At 43.4% G+C, this 18,749-nt stretch overlaps 2 protein-coding genes across 2 annotated transcripts; both read left to right on the top strand.

Annotated features, from left to right (window-relative positions):
• Positions 1-957: 957 nt before the first annotated feature.
• ATP6V1E1 (ATPase H+ transporting V1 subunit E1) lies at positions 958-17,990 on the top strand. The gene is made up of 9 exons (XM_037514624.2): positions 958-1,115; positions 3,411-3,476; positions 5,568-5,677; positions 6,370-6,436; positions 8,370-8,459; positions 9,393-9,461; positions 12,955-13,049; positions 15,986-16,073; positions 17,064-17,990. Exons 1-9 carry the CDS (start codon positions 1,083-1,085, stop codon positions 17,124-17,126), a joined length of 681 nt encoding a protein of 226 aa, XP_037370521.1. The 5' UTR covers positions 958-1,082; the 3' UTR covers positions 17,127-17,990.
• LOC119247863 (protein FAM177A1) lies at positions 10,797-11,960 on the top strand. Its single transcript, XM_037514625.2, has one exon. The coding sequence runs from the start codon at positions 10,819-10,821 to the stop codon at positions 11,458-11,460; it is 642 nt and encodes a 213-aa protein (XP_037370522.1). The 5' UTR covers positions 10,797-10,818; the 3' UTR covers positions 11,461-11,960.
• Positions 17,991-18,749: the final 759 nt, after the last annotated feature.

Genomic DNA, 18,749 nt, shown 5'->3' with positions numbered 1-18,749 from the left:
TGTGCTGTAAAGGAAGTCCTAAGCCAATAAATCTTTCCTGCTAAAGGGTCTTAGGCCTGGTGCAGTAAATAATCCAATGCAATTGTAAATAACCAGTTTGCTTACTTGCTAAACCTTTCCTTAGAGAGCTTTCCATCTAATTTTTAGCTTATCTAAACGAGGTTACATTTTAACAGGGTTGGAGAGCCCGTCAAGCTGATTTATCTCTCAAAGGACATCCCCAAATGTCCATCTTTCCCCCTTTGTCTAGGAGTTTTACAGCAAATAATTGTGCTTGCTAACCCATGTTATCAATGTAAGATAGTTGTGTATAAAAGAAACCCTTTGTCTCTAGACAAGAGCGCAGACCTTACCGGACTGCCCAGGTCTGGGACCTCATGCATGAGTAATGAAGCTCCTCCTGACCTCACGGTTCGTGAAGTACCGCTGGTTCTTCTCTTGCCTGGGTAAAAGGCTAGAATTTATTTCTGCAACACTGCTTTATTAATGTAAGATGTTAAATAAAGGGTAAACTGTGCGTGGGGGCAAGAAAGCTATAGGGGGACTCTACGCTCTTTAATTTTTCCGTAAATTTAAAATTGTTCTAAAAGTATATTAGTAAAACATTAGTGATGAGTAAGGTCAGCAAAATACAGTGACACATTGAGGTAGAAAATACTTAAAACTATGTTTTTCAACACAAGGACTGTAAGGCCGGAGAAATCCACACAACTCGGCTAATTTCGGACGCTGGAAGTCCTGCTCTCTTCTTTATGAAAAGCAGCGGCTGCTCAGGAGCACGGCGCGGGGGTCACGAGTCAACCCCCAGAAATGACAGGGGTTGAGCCCCAGCGCAGGCGCCCAGCTGGGCGGGGGCGGGGCAGGGGCAGGGCGGGGGCGGGACTTCCGGGCCTTGTCTCTTCCCACTGGCTGGGATCTCTCACTGGGCGGGGCTTTCGCGGTCACGTGGCAGGAACCGGAAGCCAGGTTTATAAAGCAAAAGACACCGACCCCTACGCTGGCTTTTCCTCCCCAGCTCCTCTGTCCCCCGCTTGAGGTCTGCATTCCAGCCAGCTGCCCACCGGCCTAGCCTCTCTTGCGCCATGGCCCTCAGCGATGCTGACGTGCAAAAGCAGGTGAGGAGCTGGCATTCGGGTCCCGCGAATCCGCGGCGCACGGCCGGGGTAGGGGGCTGGAGCCTCGCTCTAGGAGGGCGCTGGCCTTGGGCCCCCCGGATGCCCGAGGGGCGCCCCGACCCCAGCTCTCCGGGTCCTGGGGAGCTGTTGGCTGGAGGGAGACGTGTTGACCGGGGAGTCACCCCGCTGCTCATGTGATTCCTGCCTGGGGTTTACGCAGTCGGCTGGCTCGCGGGCCGCCCCGTGAATGCCCGGGCTCTCTGGCCCCAGTTTCAGCAGCTCCTGCTTCCCAGCCTGTTCGTTGTGTTTGATGGAGCCAGGAGCTGAAAACTAGGATTGAAAATGCAAGTTGAAATGCAACGATCGAAAACCACCTCTTCGCTGGATTGTGAACCTGCGGAAGGGTTCACAGTTCGCGAAAAGAAAGAATGCTGCGCGGGGAGAGCCCTTTTCCAGTGTTGAAGTCATTCAGTGGCTGTTAATCTTCATCCTGGAGCAGCCTGCTCTAGTTTGGTCTCCCGCTCGTGTCTACGTTAATATTTGTCAAATGCAGAACCCTAATTTTCTTGTGTTTTATGAACCCCAACGCCCGACATTGTGAGGTACAAAGTAGGTGATAAGCCAGGGATTGGGGTGGGTGGTGGGAACGTTAGGTAGGTTGTGAACTTGCATCAACTTTGCAAGCGTATATCCAGTTCTGGGAAACTTAAGGTGTTTTTTGTTTTTCAAAATGTGCCCTTCTAGTTTGTAGGCATTAGGAATGTTATAATGCAAAAATGTCTCAGAATATAGTGGCATTTATACTCCTGTTTATTTACCTGAGAACTGGTTTCCTTTTGTCCTGCCAATTGCTGTTCTGAAACCAGGTGCCTTGCTTTTCGTAGTCATATTGCAAATAGGTTTTTCAGAGACGTAAACCTAAGGACACTATTTAATCTCATAGTTTTAGAAAACTAAATCTTGTTTTTGAAGTACTAGGAAAATTCTCTGACTAAAGAACACTCACTGGCTTACGAATTTTCTTAGATGAGCAATAAAATATTTTTTTCTTGGATATTTCCATTTCCCTGAAAATGTCTAAGAAGAGAGAAGTGTTTCTTCATTTTAATGGTTCTTGTGTTAATCACAGAAGGGAAGTAGATTAACAAAAATAGCATCTATGGAGAAAATTAAGAAATCTTAAAATGTCCTTACAGGACAGTGGGGGTTTTTGGATATTTATCACTGCTGCTGCTGATTTTTTTTTTTTTAATAGAAACACTTGATGCAGTGGAAAAGCACAATGCTCTCCACATACTCTAGCATCATCATATAGCACTAATTCTCTTCTTCCTCGTTTTTCATCGCCCCCCCCCCGCCTTGTTGTAATATATTGTAGATTAAAGTTTCTCTAGGAAAAATACAAAGTTAAAGCAGTACGTTCCCTTGGAGTCGAGACCAAATTCATTTTTTTGTTTCTCTAAAGTTAAAAGAATGAAGAAATCTCATGTGTTGTCTGTTCTGCTCCATGCTACCTAAGGACAATGTGTTTTATTAACTTTGTCCACAGCAATGGAATAGACCAAATAGGTGTTTAATACATCCTGGATTCCCTGACTTATTCCCCTTTGTAGGAAAATATTTTTACATATTTGCTTTTTTGTCTGAGAGTATGGACATTTCTTTCATGAAAATTTCAAAGGAATCTGACTGCAGAAACCTTAATTACTGGGTGAGCAGGAAGAAGAAAAGTTTTTTTTTTTTTTAAGCCTAGATTTTTCTGCTTTGGGGGTGGAGTTAAATGTCCTTAAGGGTTGACTGTTTCTCCTGTTGGAATTCTTAAAGACAGTATAATCATGTTGACAGTAAACAGGCTCCTCTGGTCGTGGTTAAAATTAGTGCATTTTGCTCTAGGCTGTGCTGATCTAGTTAAATCTGGTAGCAGAGGCTCCAGCCTGACCATTAAAGCTGATAATGCAAGTTTGAATCGGACTCACCTGTAGAAGAGAGATATGTCTGTTTTGAGTACTATACTTATTAAAATTCCACTCTGTATCTGGGAAGGATGATCTTCCTTCTTGCAGTAGATGCAGAAGAAAAAAAAATACATAATGTCCTATTTACTTGCGTTACTGAATAGTGCATCAGGTCCAGAGCAAATTCCAGATTATAAGTTACCACAGGACAAAAATTCTCATCCTTCCAGAGAGTACATGGCACATGATATACTCTTTAATAAATGATTGATTGTTGAGTGAGAACCAATAAATAACATTTTTTTCTAATTTTGTTAAAAAATAAAATCTTTTTTTGTAGATTAAGCATATGATGGCTTTTATTGAACAAGAAGCCAATGAGAAAGCAGAAGAAATAGATGCAAAGGTGAGAGTCTATATTCCAGGTTTAAGAAGTTACCAAAATTTAATATTGCTTGCTATGATAAAATGTAGTTGGTAAAATTATTTAACATTGCATTGTGTGTGATTAATGAGAATATCTTATTTTGAACATTAAGAATAAAATTTCCTTTCTAAATGTTCTAATTGCCAATAAGTATTCTGAAGTTTTGTGGTACAGAATAGAAAAGTAAATTTTGCATGGATCCAAGATTCAATTTAGTACTCATGGCTAAGTTTAATAGCTAGTTAGGGAAGGGTGAAGTTTTTTTTGTTGTTGTTATTTTGTTTTTTTATTAACATGTGCTTGCTTCAAGAACAATAATTTGGAAGTATATAATGTTAAGTGAAAGCCCTTGTCCATTATGAAGGTGACACTCAGCATTTAGAAATTTTATGGCTATTTCCAGTTACACATTGTTAATTTACAGTTTATGAAATTCCTCTTTTATTTAAGAATAAACATAATAGCCATTTTAAAGCTTGCTTTTAAACTATACCCAGAATAGGACCTCCCTGGTGGCGCAGCGGTTGAGCGCTGGGTTGCGAAGCTGCCCGCAGCCTCTGCAGCGCTGGTTCGATCCCGGCTGCCGGGCGAGGGTCCCACATGGCGCGCAGACCTCTCCTGCCGCCCGCTGCTCCCCTTAGCAGTGTACTTCGTCACTGCCTGCTCTACTCTCCGCTCTGGCTCTGGTGAATTCTTTCACCCTCCCGCGCCTCTGACTCTACCCAGTGCTTGTATAAATAAATAAATAAATCTTTAAACTATGCCCAGAATATATTGGTGTAATATTTTATTTTCATTGTCTTTTGAATTTATTCTATTGTTACATTTGTTACGTACCAATAGTGCCCTAAAATTCTTTGTGCCTGGTGGTCTAGGACTAAAACTCCAAGAAGCGTTGACCTCTTTGACTGATTTATCATTTAAGGAAGAAAAGACTATTTTGTGTACCACTAACATATACACTCATTTTAACTGTTGATAGAATATTGTTTAATATTGTTTTGATATCCTTTGGAGCACAGCAGTGTCTTGTAGGACTAATTCCCTTATTTCTCTTAGACAAATATAGAAATTCTATTTCAGCAGGGAAATGCATTCTATTTAAAGTAGTCTTAACACATATAAGACCATCATCTGTACTTACTTCCCATGGTAAGTTATAGGAATAAGCTGGTAGGCATTTATTTTAGAATATAAAAGCCCAAGTACTTATGCCAAGTATTAAACATCTGAATCAACAACTTTAGCTGTTCTTTAGTGTTCCAAAACCAATGTTACCTCAATAAAAATTTATCTTAAAAAGTAATTGCTTAATTTGGAAAATAAAACAAATGACTTACATTTATATAATTTATTCAACCTATGAGAAAAGAATACTATTTTTATTTTTTTTTGTTTTGTTTTATAAGGGAGGACACTGAAGACTGAGATTTCTTGCCTAACTTTTTTATATGGTAAACCAGAGCTTCTAAACTCCAAATTCTTTGTTATTTTCATTAATCCTCTAGCAAGCAAATGGATAAAATTCAGAATGCGTAATCAGGGGGCCTCCCTAGTGGCGTAGGTGTTAAGGCTCATCACTATCACACTATCACCACAGCCTTAGTTTGATCCCCGGCCAGGGAGCTACCCACATGGCGCAGCAGACTTCTCCTGTCTTGCCTGCTGCTTCCCTCAGCAGTGTATTTCAGTCAGTTCATCTGTTCTGCTCCCCACTCTGTCTCTGGTGAATTCTCTTACTCTCTGCACCTCTGACCTGTACCCCAGTTCTTGTATGCATAAAATTTAAAAAATATATTTTAAAAAGAATGCATAATCGTTTCTTTGTCATGCAGTCTTCAGTTTATACCCTGGTGACTTTGTTACTGAGGACTGCTACTCTTGATTACTTTTCAGTCTTCTGGTTCGTCATTTATGATGATCTTTTCTTTTGAATAAATTAGAAGTAATCTTTGAATATGAGCCATAATAAATTTCCTGTTTTAGATGCAGGGTAAGGTATATCACCTGCTTAAAATTAAACTGGTTATAAAAGTCTGGTCTAATGAATTAATGTCGACTCCCCGGCAGGCGGAAGAAGAGTTTAACATTGAGAAGGGCCGCCTGGTGCAGACCCAGAGGCTGAAGATCATGGAGTACTATGAGAAGAAGGAGAAGCAGATTGAGCAGCAGAAGAAAATGCAAGTAGATTTCGGTCATAGGATTAGGCTAAGGAAGCTTTCTCTTTTTAAGATTTATTTTATTTATGCCTACAAGAGCTGGGGTATAGGCCAGAGAGGCGGGGGCCCGGGGTGGGGGGGGCGTGGTGAGAGGATTCACCAGAGACAGAGTGGGTAACAGAACAGGCAGACTGACTGAAATACACTGCTGAGGGGAGCAGCAGGGAAACAGGAGAGGTCTGCTGTGCCACGTGGACAGCTCCCTGGCTGGGAATCTTGCACTCAGGCCGCAGAGGTGATAGTGCTGAGACTTAACCCCTAGGCCACCAGGGAGGCCCCTAAGGGAGCTTTAAATGGGACAGAACAGGTGCTTTGGAGTCAAGCATATGTCGTTTGGCCCTAACTGGACCACCTGTCTGTTACCCGAGCTGGGGCAAGTTGCTTAACTCCTTGTTCTTCACTTGTGAAAATGGAAGTTTCAGGGGATTTTTGAAAAACTATACTGGAATAACTGATAGGAAAGTTTGCCACTTGGAAACTACCAATAAATATGTCCTTATTTTTTAAAGTAAGTTGGTATAAACTACTAAATGCATGTCAGTGGGTCTTGGTCATTAGAAAAGTATTTGTACATGCAAAGGAAGCTTTTTGTCCTTTCTCTACATTTTTATTTTTTGTGCTGTGCTGACACTATTTTTCCATACCTTTTGTAGTCAGATGTCCAATTTGATGAATCAAGCAAGACTCAAAGTCCTCAGAGCAAGAGATGACCTTATTACAGTGAGTAATTAGCTCTTGCTAGTTATAAAATTATAAAATGTTTATTCATTTGCTTTTTTTTTTAGATTTATTTATTTATGCATAGAAGAGCTGGGGTGTAAGCCAGAGATGGGAGTGGGTGAGAGGATTCACCAGAGAGAGAGTGGGGAGCAGAACAGACAAATGTACAAAACACACTGCTTAGGGGGGCAGTGGGTGAGATAGGAGAAGTCTGCTGTGCCATATGTGGGTTAGGCTGCAGAGGTTATAGTGCTCAAACTTAACCCCCAGGCCGCTAGGGAGGCCCCTATTCATTTGCTTTTTATAGAGAATTCACTAAACAGCTTATTAAGGCATTGATTTTTTATAAAGATTTATTTATGCATTCAAGAACTGGGGTGTAGACCAGAGGTGCAGGGGGTGAGAGGATTCACCAGAGAGCATGGGAGCACAACAGGCGGATCCACTGAAATACACTGCTGAGGGGAGCAGCGGGCAAGACAGGAGAGGTCTGCTGTGCCATGTGGGTTGCTCCCTGGCCAGCCAGGAATCGAACTCGTGCTGCAGTGGCTGGTGACAGCTTGCCAGCGCTGTGTCTTTAACCCCTATGCCACCAGGGAGGCCTATCTACCACATCTTATCCACTCATCTGTTATTGGGCACTAAGGTTGTTTCCATAACTTGGCTATTGTGCTATGAACATGGGAGCACATTTATCTCTTTGAATTACTGTTTTGTATTGATACCTAGAGAGAGCTTGCTGGAACATTTAATGTTTTGAGAAACTTCCACACTGTTCCATGGAGACTGGACTAGTCTACATTCTTACCAGTAGCATAGGAGGTTTCTTTTCCTCCACATAACTCAACAACACATCTTATTATTCGTTTGTTTTTTTAATATGGGCCATTCTGACAGCTGTGAAGTGGTGTGTCATTATGGATGTGATGTATATTTCCCTGGTAGCAAGTAATGATGCAGATTTTTTCATGTGTCTGTTGACCATCTGTATATCTTCTTCAGACAAGTGTCATTGATCTCTTTTGCCATTTTTCAGCTGGGTTTCTTGTTGTATGAGTTCTTTGTCGATTTTAGGTATTAGCTTCTTCATGTGTGATGTGCAAATATTTTCTCCCATTTGGTAGGAGGTCTTTTTTTATTTGAATAATAGTTTATTTTGCTTTGCAGAAGCTTTTCCATTTGACACGGTCCTGTTTGGTTATTTTGTCTTTTGCTTTCCTTGCTGTTGTAGTCAAGTCCCCAAGACATCACTGAAATCAGTGTTGTGGAGTGTTTCTCCTATATTTTCTTCTATGTATTTTATGGTTTCAGGGCTTACATACAAGTTTTTAATCACTTTTGAATCAGTTTTCATGTGTGGTATGACATAGAGGGCTACTTTAATTTTCTTGCATGTGTCTACAATTTTCTCAGCACCATTTGTTGAAGAGACTTTCTCCATTTTGGTTCCTATGTTGTGAATTAGTTGTCCATGTAAGTATGAATTTATTTCTGAGCTCCAGATTCGATTCCATTGTTCTATGTATGTATTTTTGTTCCAATACCATAATGTTTTGATTCTTGGGACTTTATAATATAATTTGAAGTCTGGGAGCATAATACAGCCCTTCTTTTTTTTGTCAGAATTGCTTTGGCTACTTGGAGTCTTTTGTGGTCTAAATTTCAGTGAGTTTGCTCCATTTCCATGAAGAAAGCTATTGGAATGTTGATAGGGATTGTTTTGAGCCTGTATTTTGTTTGGGGTAAGATGTCTATTTTCACTAACATGTAAAATACTAACACAACATTAGGTCTATCCTGTATCTCAGAGATTGTGGCTTGAGAGCATGTAGAATATGATGTGATTGGGCATGGACCAGGACCAGCCACACGATGGGTTCTAAACTGACTGTCTAGTTGTGTATGTAACTTTTTTCTTTTCCACCCTCTGTAGGACCTACTAACTGAAGCAAAACAGAGACTCAGCAAAGTGGTAAAAGATACAACTAGGTACCAAGTGCTGCTGGATGGACTGGTCCTACAGGTACCTTTATAGGCCAGTTCTGCCACTTACAGCTACAGCTCTTACAAAATTGACAAGCTATATTAGCAACTGGTAGCTCTGTTTGCCTGTTTTCTCACCTTAGCTGTTTTCCTTTTGCTCTTTTCCTTGTTTTTTATTTTTTTTTAAAGATTTATTTATGCATGCAAGAGCTGGGGTACAGGCCAGAGGTGTGGGAGGAGAGGGGATTCACCAGAGAGAGTGGGGAACAGAACAGGCAGAATGACCGAAGTACACTGCTGAGGGGAACAGCGGGCGAGCCAGGAGAGGTCTGCTGTGCCATGTGGGTTGCTCCCTGGCCAGCCGGGAATCAAACTCGTGCTGCAGAGGCTGCGGACTGCTTCATAGGTTGTGTCTTAACCCCTTGCACCACCAGGGAGGCCGCCTCTTTTCCTTGTTTTTTAGAGAAATGTGTGCTGCCTGGGGTTATGATACTGTCTGGGTGGGCACACCTTCAGGCTTACCACTCTTTTATATGTAGTCTTATTAGTCCTATACAAATCAGGGGTCAAATTTGCTTGCAACCTCTAGCTTTAAACTTGCCTAGTTTGATTTCACCGCTAATATACTTGTTTTAGATATTGGGGTTCAGAAAAATAAAATTAAATTGGGTTTCAGACCAAACACTGTTTACATTTTTAATTGTTTACTGTTCAGCTGCAATTTGTCCTCACCCTATTGATGTAAGATAAGACTGCCATGTAAATTCGGTTTCTACCACCTGAACATTGGGTATGTTCATCTGACTTCCAATATCAAAAACTTTCCATGCTCTCATATGTATTGTCTGTGGGGGAACTTACAAGGGGACACAGATTCCCAAATCTGATGAAAAAAACCTAGAAACATTTTATTTTGCTGGTGCTTTATTTTGTAGTCTACTTTGGTACTCATTGCATCTGTTGTATCTTCCAGGGTTTGTACCAGTTATTGGAACCCCGAATGATTGTTCGTTGCAGGAAACAGGATTTCCCTCTGGTCAAGGTAAAGTGCATTTTGAAATGTTAAGGATAAAATGTATGTTCCAGTAGATCATAGCTCATACGTGGGAATTAGGGGGGGTCTTAATACATTATAGGTATTAATTTAACTGTTAAGTGAACCTCTGTTTCTTAAAAAGGTCAAGTTGCCATATGAACTAGTACTCTTCTCTCATTCTGGTAGCTCCTTCCCTTCCTGGGAATACCCTAATCTTCTGAAAATTCAATAGTAAAAGCAGCTTATACTAGACTAGCACACAGAGAGGCAACGGCATCTTAAGAGGCATCTATTCCTAGACCAACAAGGCTTGACTCTAACCTACTGTCTTCCTAATCCTAGAGGAAGAAAAGAGGTTGGTCAGTTGTGAAAGCTTAACTGTAGTCCAGAAGCAAATACCAAGATGGTCCCCCATGTCCTGTTTAAGGGAGGACCTGCTCACCCTCTGGCAGGTACACTGGTGATAGCAGCAGAGTAACCAGTCACAGAAAGGACTCCTGTGTCATCAGGTTGCTCTTCAGATTCAAATTCTTCTTCTAGAAGATTCTCGCTTTCATGCAGGTATATGTGTGCTTAGTCCCTTAGCAATTATCTTTCTTATTATAAATTAATACATTTATAATACATAATATAATTGCATTTTTATTATTATTTATCTCCCCAAATAACTTGTCTCCTAGGAAAGACAGTGCGCCAGCCAGAGAACACAGGTGTTAGTTCCCCTCCAATATTAAATCATAAATTGTGATTTCATTTATAAGCCGTGTCAGTCATCTGGATCCATGTTTGTGCTGACCACCCTACTTAATGGAAACAGCTAGACATAGCAGAGAACCCACAAAGGTAATGACCATTCCATGGAGGCAGGTCTGAGTGGCCAGGTAGCCCTCTCTAGATGACATTGGTTTTTTTCTTGAAACTAAGTGTCGGGGCCTCCCTGGTGGTGCAAGGGGTTAAGACGCAGCACTGTGAAGCTATCTGCAGCCACTGCAGCACGAGTTCGATCCCCAGCCAGGGAGCTACCCACATGGAGCAGCAGACCTCTCCTATCCTGCCCGCTGCTCCCCTCAGCAGTGTATTTCAGTCACTCTGCCTGTTCTGTTCCCCACTCTGTCTCTGGTGAATCCTCTCACCCCCGCATACCTCTGGCTTGTACCCCAGTTCGTGTATTCGTTGTGTATGCATGAATAAATCTTTTAAAAAAAAAGAAAAAGGTCGTCGGCGACTTGGGGTTGCGGAGCCTGGTGGGTGCGGCGCCCGCCGGCCCCGCCCCTCAGGGCCGCGGGGTCCCTCCCGCTGTGGCGCGGCTGGGAGTGGCCGAGGCGGGCGCTGCGGCGCCGGCAGCTCTGTGGCGGCGACGACCATGGAGCGGGAGCCAGGGAGCCGTGCGGAAGGCGGAGACGCGCTCACAGCCTCGGGAGCCGCGGCCGCCGCGGCGTTCAGGGAACCAGCGCCGCAGATGAGTAATGAAAGAGGCTTTGAGACTGTAGAGCTGGGAGTCATAGGAAAAAAGAAGAAAGTTCCAAGGAGAGTCATCCACTTTGTTAGTGGTGAAACAATGGAAGAATATAGCACAGATGAAGATGAAGTTGACAGCGTGGAGAAGAAAGATGTTTTACCCACTGTTGATCCGACAAAACTTACCTGGGGCCCTTACTTATGGTTTTACATGCTTCGTGCTGCAACATCAACCCTCTCAGTGTGTGACTTTCTTGGAGAGAAGATTGCATCTGTTTTGGGCATCAGCACCCCAAAATACCAGTATGCCATTGATGAGTATTACCGGATGAAGAAGGAGGAAGAAGAAGAAGAAGAAGAAAACAGGATGTCTGAAGAAGCAGAAAGACAGTACCAGCAGAATAAGCTGCAAGCTGATTCCATTATTCAAACAGATCAGCCAGAAACCATGGTATCCAGTTCATTTGTGAATCTCAATTTTGAAATGGAGGGAGACTGTGAAGTAATTATGGAAAGCAAACAAAATCCAGTCTCTGTCCCACCATAAAATGAAATGACTACCAAAATTTTAACTTTATTGTTTTTATACCACGAACTTTCACATTCTGTAGTCAGTGGGATTTAATACAGTTATTTATATTTTAAATTATTATCTGGAAGGGAAAAATGTTTATTTGTAAACTCTTATATAGCAAAAGCCAGATCTGAAATTTGGGTATTTGTACTGTGCTTTTACTGTATGTCAAATTAATGCTTTGTTTTCAAAATGATCTTTAAAAAAAGTTAAGAACTTTGTAGAGTCCTAAGCACCAATTAAGAAGAGTTAGATTACCAAGCTTGTCTGTTACTTGTATAAAAGAAAAAAAGTTGCTGATTACGGCTAATTGGAGTTTATATTTGTCTCAAATCAAAATGAGGATTCCCCCTTGCCAGGTTTTCTCTTGTCTTACACATTTGTATATCTAACCATTAATTTCATACTAAGGATGGCTTACTGTGTGTGCAATAAAAGCAACATAAAAGCAAAAAAAAAAATAAAATAAAATAAAAAAATAAAATAAAAAAAATAAATAAAAAAAAAAGAAAAAGAAACCAACAGTGTCAGTGCCATGTCAGGGGGTAGCTCTCCTAAGTGGTACTGTGTTCGATCTGGGAAGCAGGTAAGAGTTGAGGACACCGGTAAATCTGTTCAACTAGTAATATTGTTAGGGAGAAAGTCGAGTTTATGTGTCTACCAGAATAGACACAGCGTTGCTCACAGGTAGGACTCAACACACTCATGGCATTGAAAACCCACCCGCCTCACCCCAGCGAGCTCATTTCTCTTGTAAATTGCGAACAAGTGTACAGACATTAAATTACTATTACAAGCGTACATTTGCATGAAGTGCATTCCCATTGTCGTGCAGCCGTCGCCACTGCCCATCTCCAGGACATCCTCATCCTCCCAAACGGAAACTCAGTACCTTTGAACACAAACTACCCCTTCCCCCCGCCCCCGCCCCCGGGAACCACCTTGCTACTGTCTGTCTCTATGAATTTGACTATTCTAAGTACCCCGTTAAGGGGAATCCTACAGTGTGTGTCCTGTGGTGATGGGCTGATTGCACTTAGCGTGGTGTCTTCTGGGCTCACCCATGGTGTAGTATGTGTCGGGATTTCCTTTTTAAGGCTGAGTGATGTCTCTACCGCATTTTGTTTATCCAGCCTCTGTCATCGACACCAAGCTTACTTCTGCCTTTTGGCTATTGTGAGCAATGCTGGGGTGAGCCTGGGCGCACAGATATCTGTTTGAGTTTTGCTGTCACAGGTTTTGAATATATGCCCAGAGGTGGAATTGCTGGGTCAAAAAGTAATTGTTTTGTGTTTTTTTTTTTTTTTTTTTGAGGAACTGTTATATGGTTTTCCACGATGTCTGCACCGTTTTCTATCCCCACCAACAATGCATCTGTTACTCTACTTGAAATAAATAGGACTATCCTTGCTTGTATATTTTGTTGATCTTTTTTTGCTGAAACCTTTTATCATTTTTGCTTTCCAGGCGGCGGTGCAAAAAGCAATCCCTATGTACAAAATTGCCACCAAAAAAGATCTTGACGTTCAAGTTGATCAGGAGGCCTTCCTGCCTGAGGAAATGTAAGGAACATTTCTGCTTTTAACATGTAGTTCCCCTGGCAGGGAGACTGGTCTGTCCACTGGGCCTGTAGAGTGGGTTTTCTCTTTGGCTGTCTTAGCCTTGAGGGGAACGGCGAGGCTGTGTCCACTGCAGCTGTTGCACCTCTTCTGTCAGCGCTCTGGGTTGTTTTCCTTTGTCAACCATCTGGACATGCTTGTGGTCACCCAGTTCACGCTGCAAAGACGCAGCATCGATTCTGTACCCCAAACTCAAAGCTGGAATCAGTGATCTTCTGATTAGATGGGGAGCAAGATGGATCTGTACCTCTACATCATTACCAAAACCCAAGAAGAGTAGTGATGTTGCCAGTTGTTAGGGTTCCGTGGCTCTAGAATGGCAACTGTCCATGGTACTTGTGAGGGTGCACGGGAGGAAATGACAGGACATCTTGCCTGCACTACTCATAAACTTGGTGCAGTCAGGACAGCAGTCAGAGCTCCTGGCAGGGTTGAGCCAGGGTCACTTACATCTTCGGTGATGCTGCCCAGGCACACCACTGACCAACTGGAGTCGGCAGGACTCGGGAATGTAGCTGAAATGGTGGGCTTGACCTTTGCTGTCTCTGGGACCTGGGGACTGAAGTCTGTCATCTGTAAAATGGGATCGATGTTTTTGTCTCATAAAGTGAGGAAAAGCCAGGAGATAGTATATGTGAAATGTGAAAATGCTTTATAAACTGAGATGATGTATAAGGTGGTTTAAAAAAAATCTTAAGCACTAAGGCCAGATTGAAACTTGATTCTCCACACTGCCTCTTGCGAGCCTAGGTAGTTTTGGACTAGTTATTTAATCTCACTGAACCTTGATTTCCTCATCGAAACTGGGATAATCACACCCTCCTCACAGGAAGCTTGGGTGCCTAAATGAGATGGTATCTCTCCAGCACTAGCAGAATGTCTGGAGCATGCTCAGTGCTCAGTATAGGGGGTCATACTCCTGTCAGATAGTCACTGTTGTGGAGATTAGACAGACAGGACAGAAACACTTAGTTCAGGGTCTGATAAATAATAGGTTTCAGTCATGAGCACTATTCCTAAAACCAATGTTTTGAATTTCAGCATCTAGAAAATCATAAAGGATATATGCCACAGGGCCTCCCTGGTGGCACGGGGATTAAAGTCTCAGCACAATCAAGCTATCACAGCCACTGCAGCATGAGTTCAATCTCTGGCCAGGGAGCAACCCACATGGCACAGCAGACCTCTCCTGTCTCACCCGCTGCTCCCCTCAGCAGTGTATTTCAGTCAATCTGCCTGTTCTGTTCCCCACTCTGTCTCTGGTGAATCCACTCACCTCCTGCACCTCTGGCCCAGCTCTTGTATGCATAAATAAATAAATCTTTAAAAAAATAATATATGCCACATATTATGTAATATTTTCCACAGGTTCTGAGTCCTCATTCCCCATAATCAGACAGAGTGATGCTTCTGAATGGAAACAGGAATAGTCACACTGCAGGAGACAGAGACTCGCTAGTCATTTACTGCCAGCTGACTGGAAAGCTAGTTTGGAGCCACATGAATTAGACTTTTGTTTTCAAAGCTTTTTGAATTTCAGACTTGCAGATAAAGGACTGTGAACTTCTTCCAGTGCAATTTAAAGTGGATTTTTAAAATATTGTCACTTAATTACAAAAATTCAGGCTTTTACTCAGCCTCACTAGCCTGTTTCCTTGTTTGTAAGATGACAAGGATACCAAGACTCGCACAGGGTTATCGGAAGTTGTGAAAAACCCTTGGCTTTCCGGCCCGTGGGTGCCTGGCACACAGGCGCTGTGCTCGCTTCCTGGTGCTTTTCCCTCCCGCTGTCCTGCCATGGAAATGAAGCATTGTATCACAGACGGGTCAGGACTTCAGCAAAGAACCAATTGTGCCCTTAGGAAGGACACTCTGACAAAGGTGGAACGAGAAAATATTATTAAGCTCACAGTCCATTAAAATTTTCCAAAGAAAATTTGCAAAACCTTTCACAACCTTTCTTTCACAGCCTGTTTCTTTCGAGAAACATTTGCTAAAATTCTAATGCAGCAATCGAATTTTTGTCCCTGAAATTCATTGTGACTGACTCTGACCTGTTTGCCTCTAAGACCTGTTTGAGGAAAGAAATGGCTATGGGAGGTGTGACTAGAGGCAGGACTGGCCGGGGCTGAGTCTGGCTGGCTGCAGCGAGCCTTCCCTCTGCCACACTGTGCACTGGGAGCACTGCTGTGCCAGCGCCCTCTGATGAGTAGCAGGACCTGACCTTCCAGAAGGAGTGGAAGGAAAGCTCCTTCCCTGTAGATTTGCAAACTGGAACTAACTCCTTCCGCTTTTCATACTTATGAGGAGAACTGGGTGTTAAAATTAAATCAGATAGGGCCTCCCCGGTGGCGCAGCGGTTGAGCGCTGGGTTGTGAAGCTGCCCGCGGCCTCTGCAGCGCCGGTTCGATCCCTGGCTGCTCCCCGGCCACCGGAGGAGGGTCCCACATGGCGCGCAGACCTCTCCTGCTGCCCGCTGCTCCCCTCAGCGGTGTGCTTCGGTCCTTCTGCCTGCTCTGCTCCCTGCTCTGGCTCTGGTGAATTCTCTCACCCTCCCGCGCGTCTGACTGTACCCAGTGCATGTATAAACAAAACAAAAACAAACAAACAAACAAATAAATAAATAAATAAAATTAAATCAGATAGTATAACAGCGTCACTTGGTACATGCGGTATTACCAGCACACATCTTAAATCCTCAGAAGCTTTCTGAATCAATGTCAAGCTTATTGTTTATGTTTGTTTTTATTGGCCCCCTTGTGGCATTTAGGCACCCCATCCACCAGAACGCCTTTCCTCCAAGGGAATGGAGTAAATGTACCATGTGTGTCGGTCTTGCTCAAATCTGTAAAAGTCGTTATTTCCTGTGTTCTTTACAGAGCTGGTGGAGTTGAGATCTACAACGGGGATCGTAAAATAAAGGTTTCCAATACCCTCGAAAGCCGGCTGGACCTCATCGCCCAGCAGGTGAGTGTGGGAATGCTTCTCATTAGCCGGTCTGTAATTTTGAAGTTGCACAGAGAACATGTCTGTTCACTGGTTTTTGAGATTTGTCACTCAGCATTTTTGACATTTTCTGGAAGGAGTGGGGATTAGGCATTTGCTGAGGAGATGTCGTTCACACGCGGGAGGAATTGGGGCCAGGCCAGGGCTTCATCTGAGATTGCGGTATTTAGATTCTACTCCATGTAGCTGTGCTGGCCAGAGTGCTCCAGCAAGGATGATGGGCACCACAGCAAATATACTTCCAAAGGGACTGAAACATCTGCCTCTTCAGATGTTTCCATGTTTGCAGAAATAAAGTCTAGGAAACAAGGAGGAAAATCCAGTTGTCCCAGAATGCCGGGCTTCCTTGCATCGTGGAGCGCAGCGGCGCTGGACAGCTGGCCTGTCTTACAGCTGAAGCATTTGACCTTGAGTATTATCACAACCTTACAGCTGTGTCACCCCACATTGCAGATGTGCAGTAGCCGCGTGTGGCTAGAGACTACATACTGCGCAGTCTTAGAAGTTTGAAGTTAAAGCCTAAAGACTTCTCAGTAGCCATAATGCGCGCCTCAGCACAACTTACATTGTAAGTGTTCTGCTTGACACACAGTAGGCCCACAATAGTTGTTGAATTAACAGACATTGGAGATGGCCAAAATACCATGATGAGGTGGTGTTATTATTAATGGACTCATGTTTTCTCCCTATGTCACTTACACAGTGACTTTAGTGTTTCAGGTTTTTTTTATTGGTGTCTTGTAAAGAGGCAGTCGTAACCGCTAATGTGCAGTCGGCAGAGTTTCTCACCAAGGATTCTGCTCCAGGGCTTTGGGGAGTCCAGGACAGATTTGGTGCACTGAGCTTTGGGAGTCTTCTTCCCAGTGACTTGCCACCTGTGGCTAAGATACGCCATCGTTTCCAAGTTCTCCAGTCAATGATGCTTATTTATTAAAGAATTTCTCTTCACAGATGATGCCAGAAGTACGGGGAGCCTTGTTTGGTGCAAATGCCAACAGGAAGTTTCTGGATTAAACCTGTGGGAGGCGGAGTTCACCCACTGCTCTACAGCTGTGATATGGAAGTTTCTGCTATTTGAAGAAACAAGATTATCTCTGTAATTTCCTCCTTGCTGTACTAATATTCTGTATTTATCAGTGGATACCTTTCTGTAGCTAATGCCCTTGGCCTAATTAACAATGAGAGAAAGTTACCCAACTTTCGCTTGCTTCTGCAGCATCAAGGTGAGGGGACCAGATGGTGGTTGCATGAAATTCAAGTTTGCTGCTCTTTGTCTGGTTCCAGTTATCCAGTGTAGAGGGTGGTGGGTAAGGTGTTCTCCACTGTTAAATCTCTTCAGGCTTAAAATGCATGTGGGGCACACATTCCTCCCAGCGGTCGTAGCTTCACTGTTACCTGTTTGGGCCTAGTCGTTTTCCTCATCTGTAAATGTGATTGAAAATCTAAGCCATGAATATGCTTTATTTATTAAAACAAAAGGTTTACGTGGATTTCATTGTAAATTATTATGCCAGGGCACTGCGAATTTGTGATGTGAGAGAGTCAGGTCTTACCAGGGTGTCTAGAAAAGCAGCATGTTCCAAATCCCTTAAGCATCTGCTGGTTGACCACTGTCAATTCTTGAAACCATTGTGTCCTTGGTGCTTCCTGCTCATTTTAACCAGACCCTTCCCCGGAAATATCCCTTCCAACCCCTCGCGATTGTAACGCACACACCACACACACAGGTGTTCGAGGGTTTGACAGCTTTATTGAGGAAACAGTTTTATTAGCTTTGGCGGAGTCAGAAAAGAAACCGGGTATCTCGAGAGGAGTTACTTGTGTTAGGCCTGAATAAACCCTTCCACAAAGGTCCTTTTCTTCCGCTTCTCATTCTTTGTGCTTTCCTCCGATGACTACTGAGATTGCCTAAGGTCTTGCAGCTACTGAGTGGAATTTTACCTCAGGTCTGTGTCCCGATCCCACGCTCCAGGTAGAGAACACGGCTGCTGAGGCTGACCTTTTCTCGTTCACTTAAGTTTTAGGCGGGGCTAATGTAAACACCAACTCCTCAAAACAGGTTTTTTGCTGGACATGACCCCAAGTGTGTGTGTGGTTCCATCTCACTAGAGCAGCCTTCTGGGGGAGGGAGCTGGGCGCGCTGAGACAGCAAACTCGTTCCTCAGAGGGATGTGATTATGCAGTGATTGGATCAAGACTTAAAATCAAGGTGACTTAAAAAATATCCCTTTGGCTGTTCTCCGCCTTCTTACAAGTTAGTGCTAGAGACCAGCTTCGGTGCTCGTGGTAATGTGTTGGATTTGAAGGGCACAGAAAAGCTGCTGAGATCCTCTTCATTGTCCCCGTCTGCTTTTCCCACTAATGAGACAAGATCTTAACTAGTCACGTTATTTATGAAGTAGCCGTGGTCCCTGGGCTGCAGGAGCCCCTGTGCCAGAAGGAGGGGGCAGCAGAGCTGGCAGCTCTGCTCTGGCCGCTCAGTTTAAACCAGCCCAACCCCTCCGCCATTCGCAAGGATTCGCTTGGCTTCAAACTAGGCGCTCGCTTTGAGGCTTTTCATGGCCCCTTGCACTTCTGATCCTCCTTTTATCCCCCAGATCAGTGCCTAGGGCTACCCATAAATTACAGAATTCAGAA

The sequence above is a fragment of the Talpa occidentalis genome, unplaced genomic scaffold (genome assembly GCF_014898055.3).
Source record: "Talpa occidentalis isolate TD23 unplaced genomic scaffold, MPIMG_talOcc4v2.1 talOcc4.16, whole genome shotgun sequence".
NCBI lineage: Eukaryota > Metazoa > Chordata > Mammalia > Eulipotyphla > Talpidae > Talpa > Talpa occidentalis.
The sequence above is the reverse complement of the archived record's forward strand: the minus strand, read 5'-3'. Positions and strand labels throughout refer to the sequence as shown.

What these genes read in the sequence shown, in the direction of transcription:
- ATP6V1E1 (XM_037514624.2), top strand. Translation starts at nt 1,083, where the DNA reads ATGGCCCTCAGCGATGCTGACGTGCAAAAGCAG. An exon ending in AGGATTTCCCTCTGGTCAAG is followed by an intron (nt 9,462 to 12,954) that starts GTAAAGTGCATT and finishes TTTGCTTTCCAG; the next exon opens with GCGGCGGTGCAAAAAGCAAT. An exon ending in GCCTTCCTGCCTGAGGAAAT is followed by an intron (nt 13,050 to 15,985) that starts GTAAGGAACATT and finishes TGTTCTTTACAG; the next exon opens with AGCTGGTGGAGTTGAGATCT.
- LOC119247863 (XM_037514625.2), top strand. Translation starts at nt 10,819, where the DNA reads ATGGAGCGGGAGCCAGGGAGCCGTGCGGAAGGCGGAGACGCGCTCACA.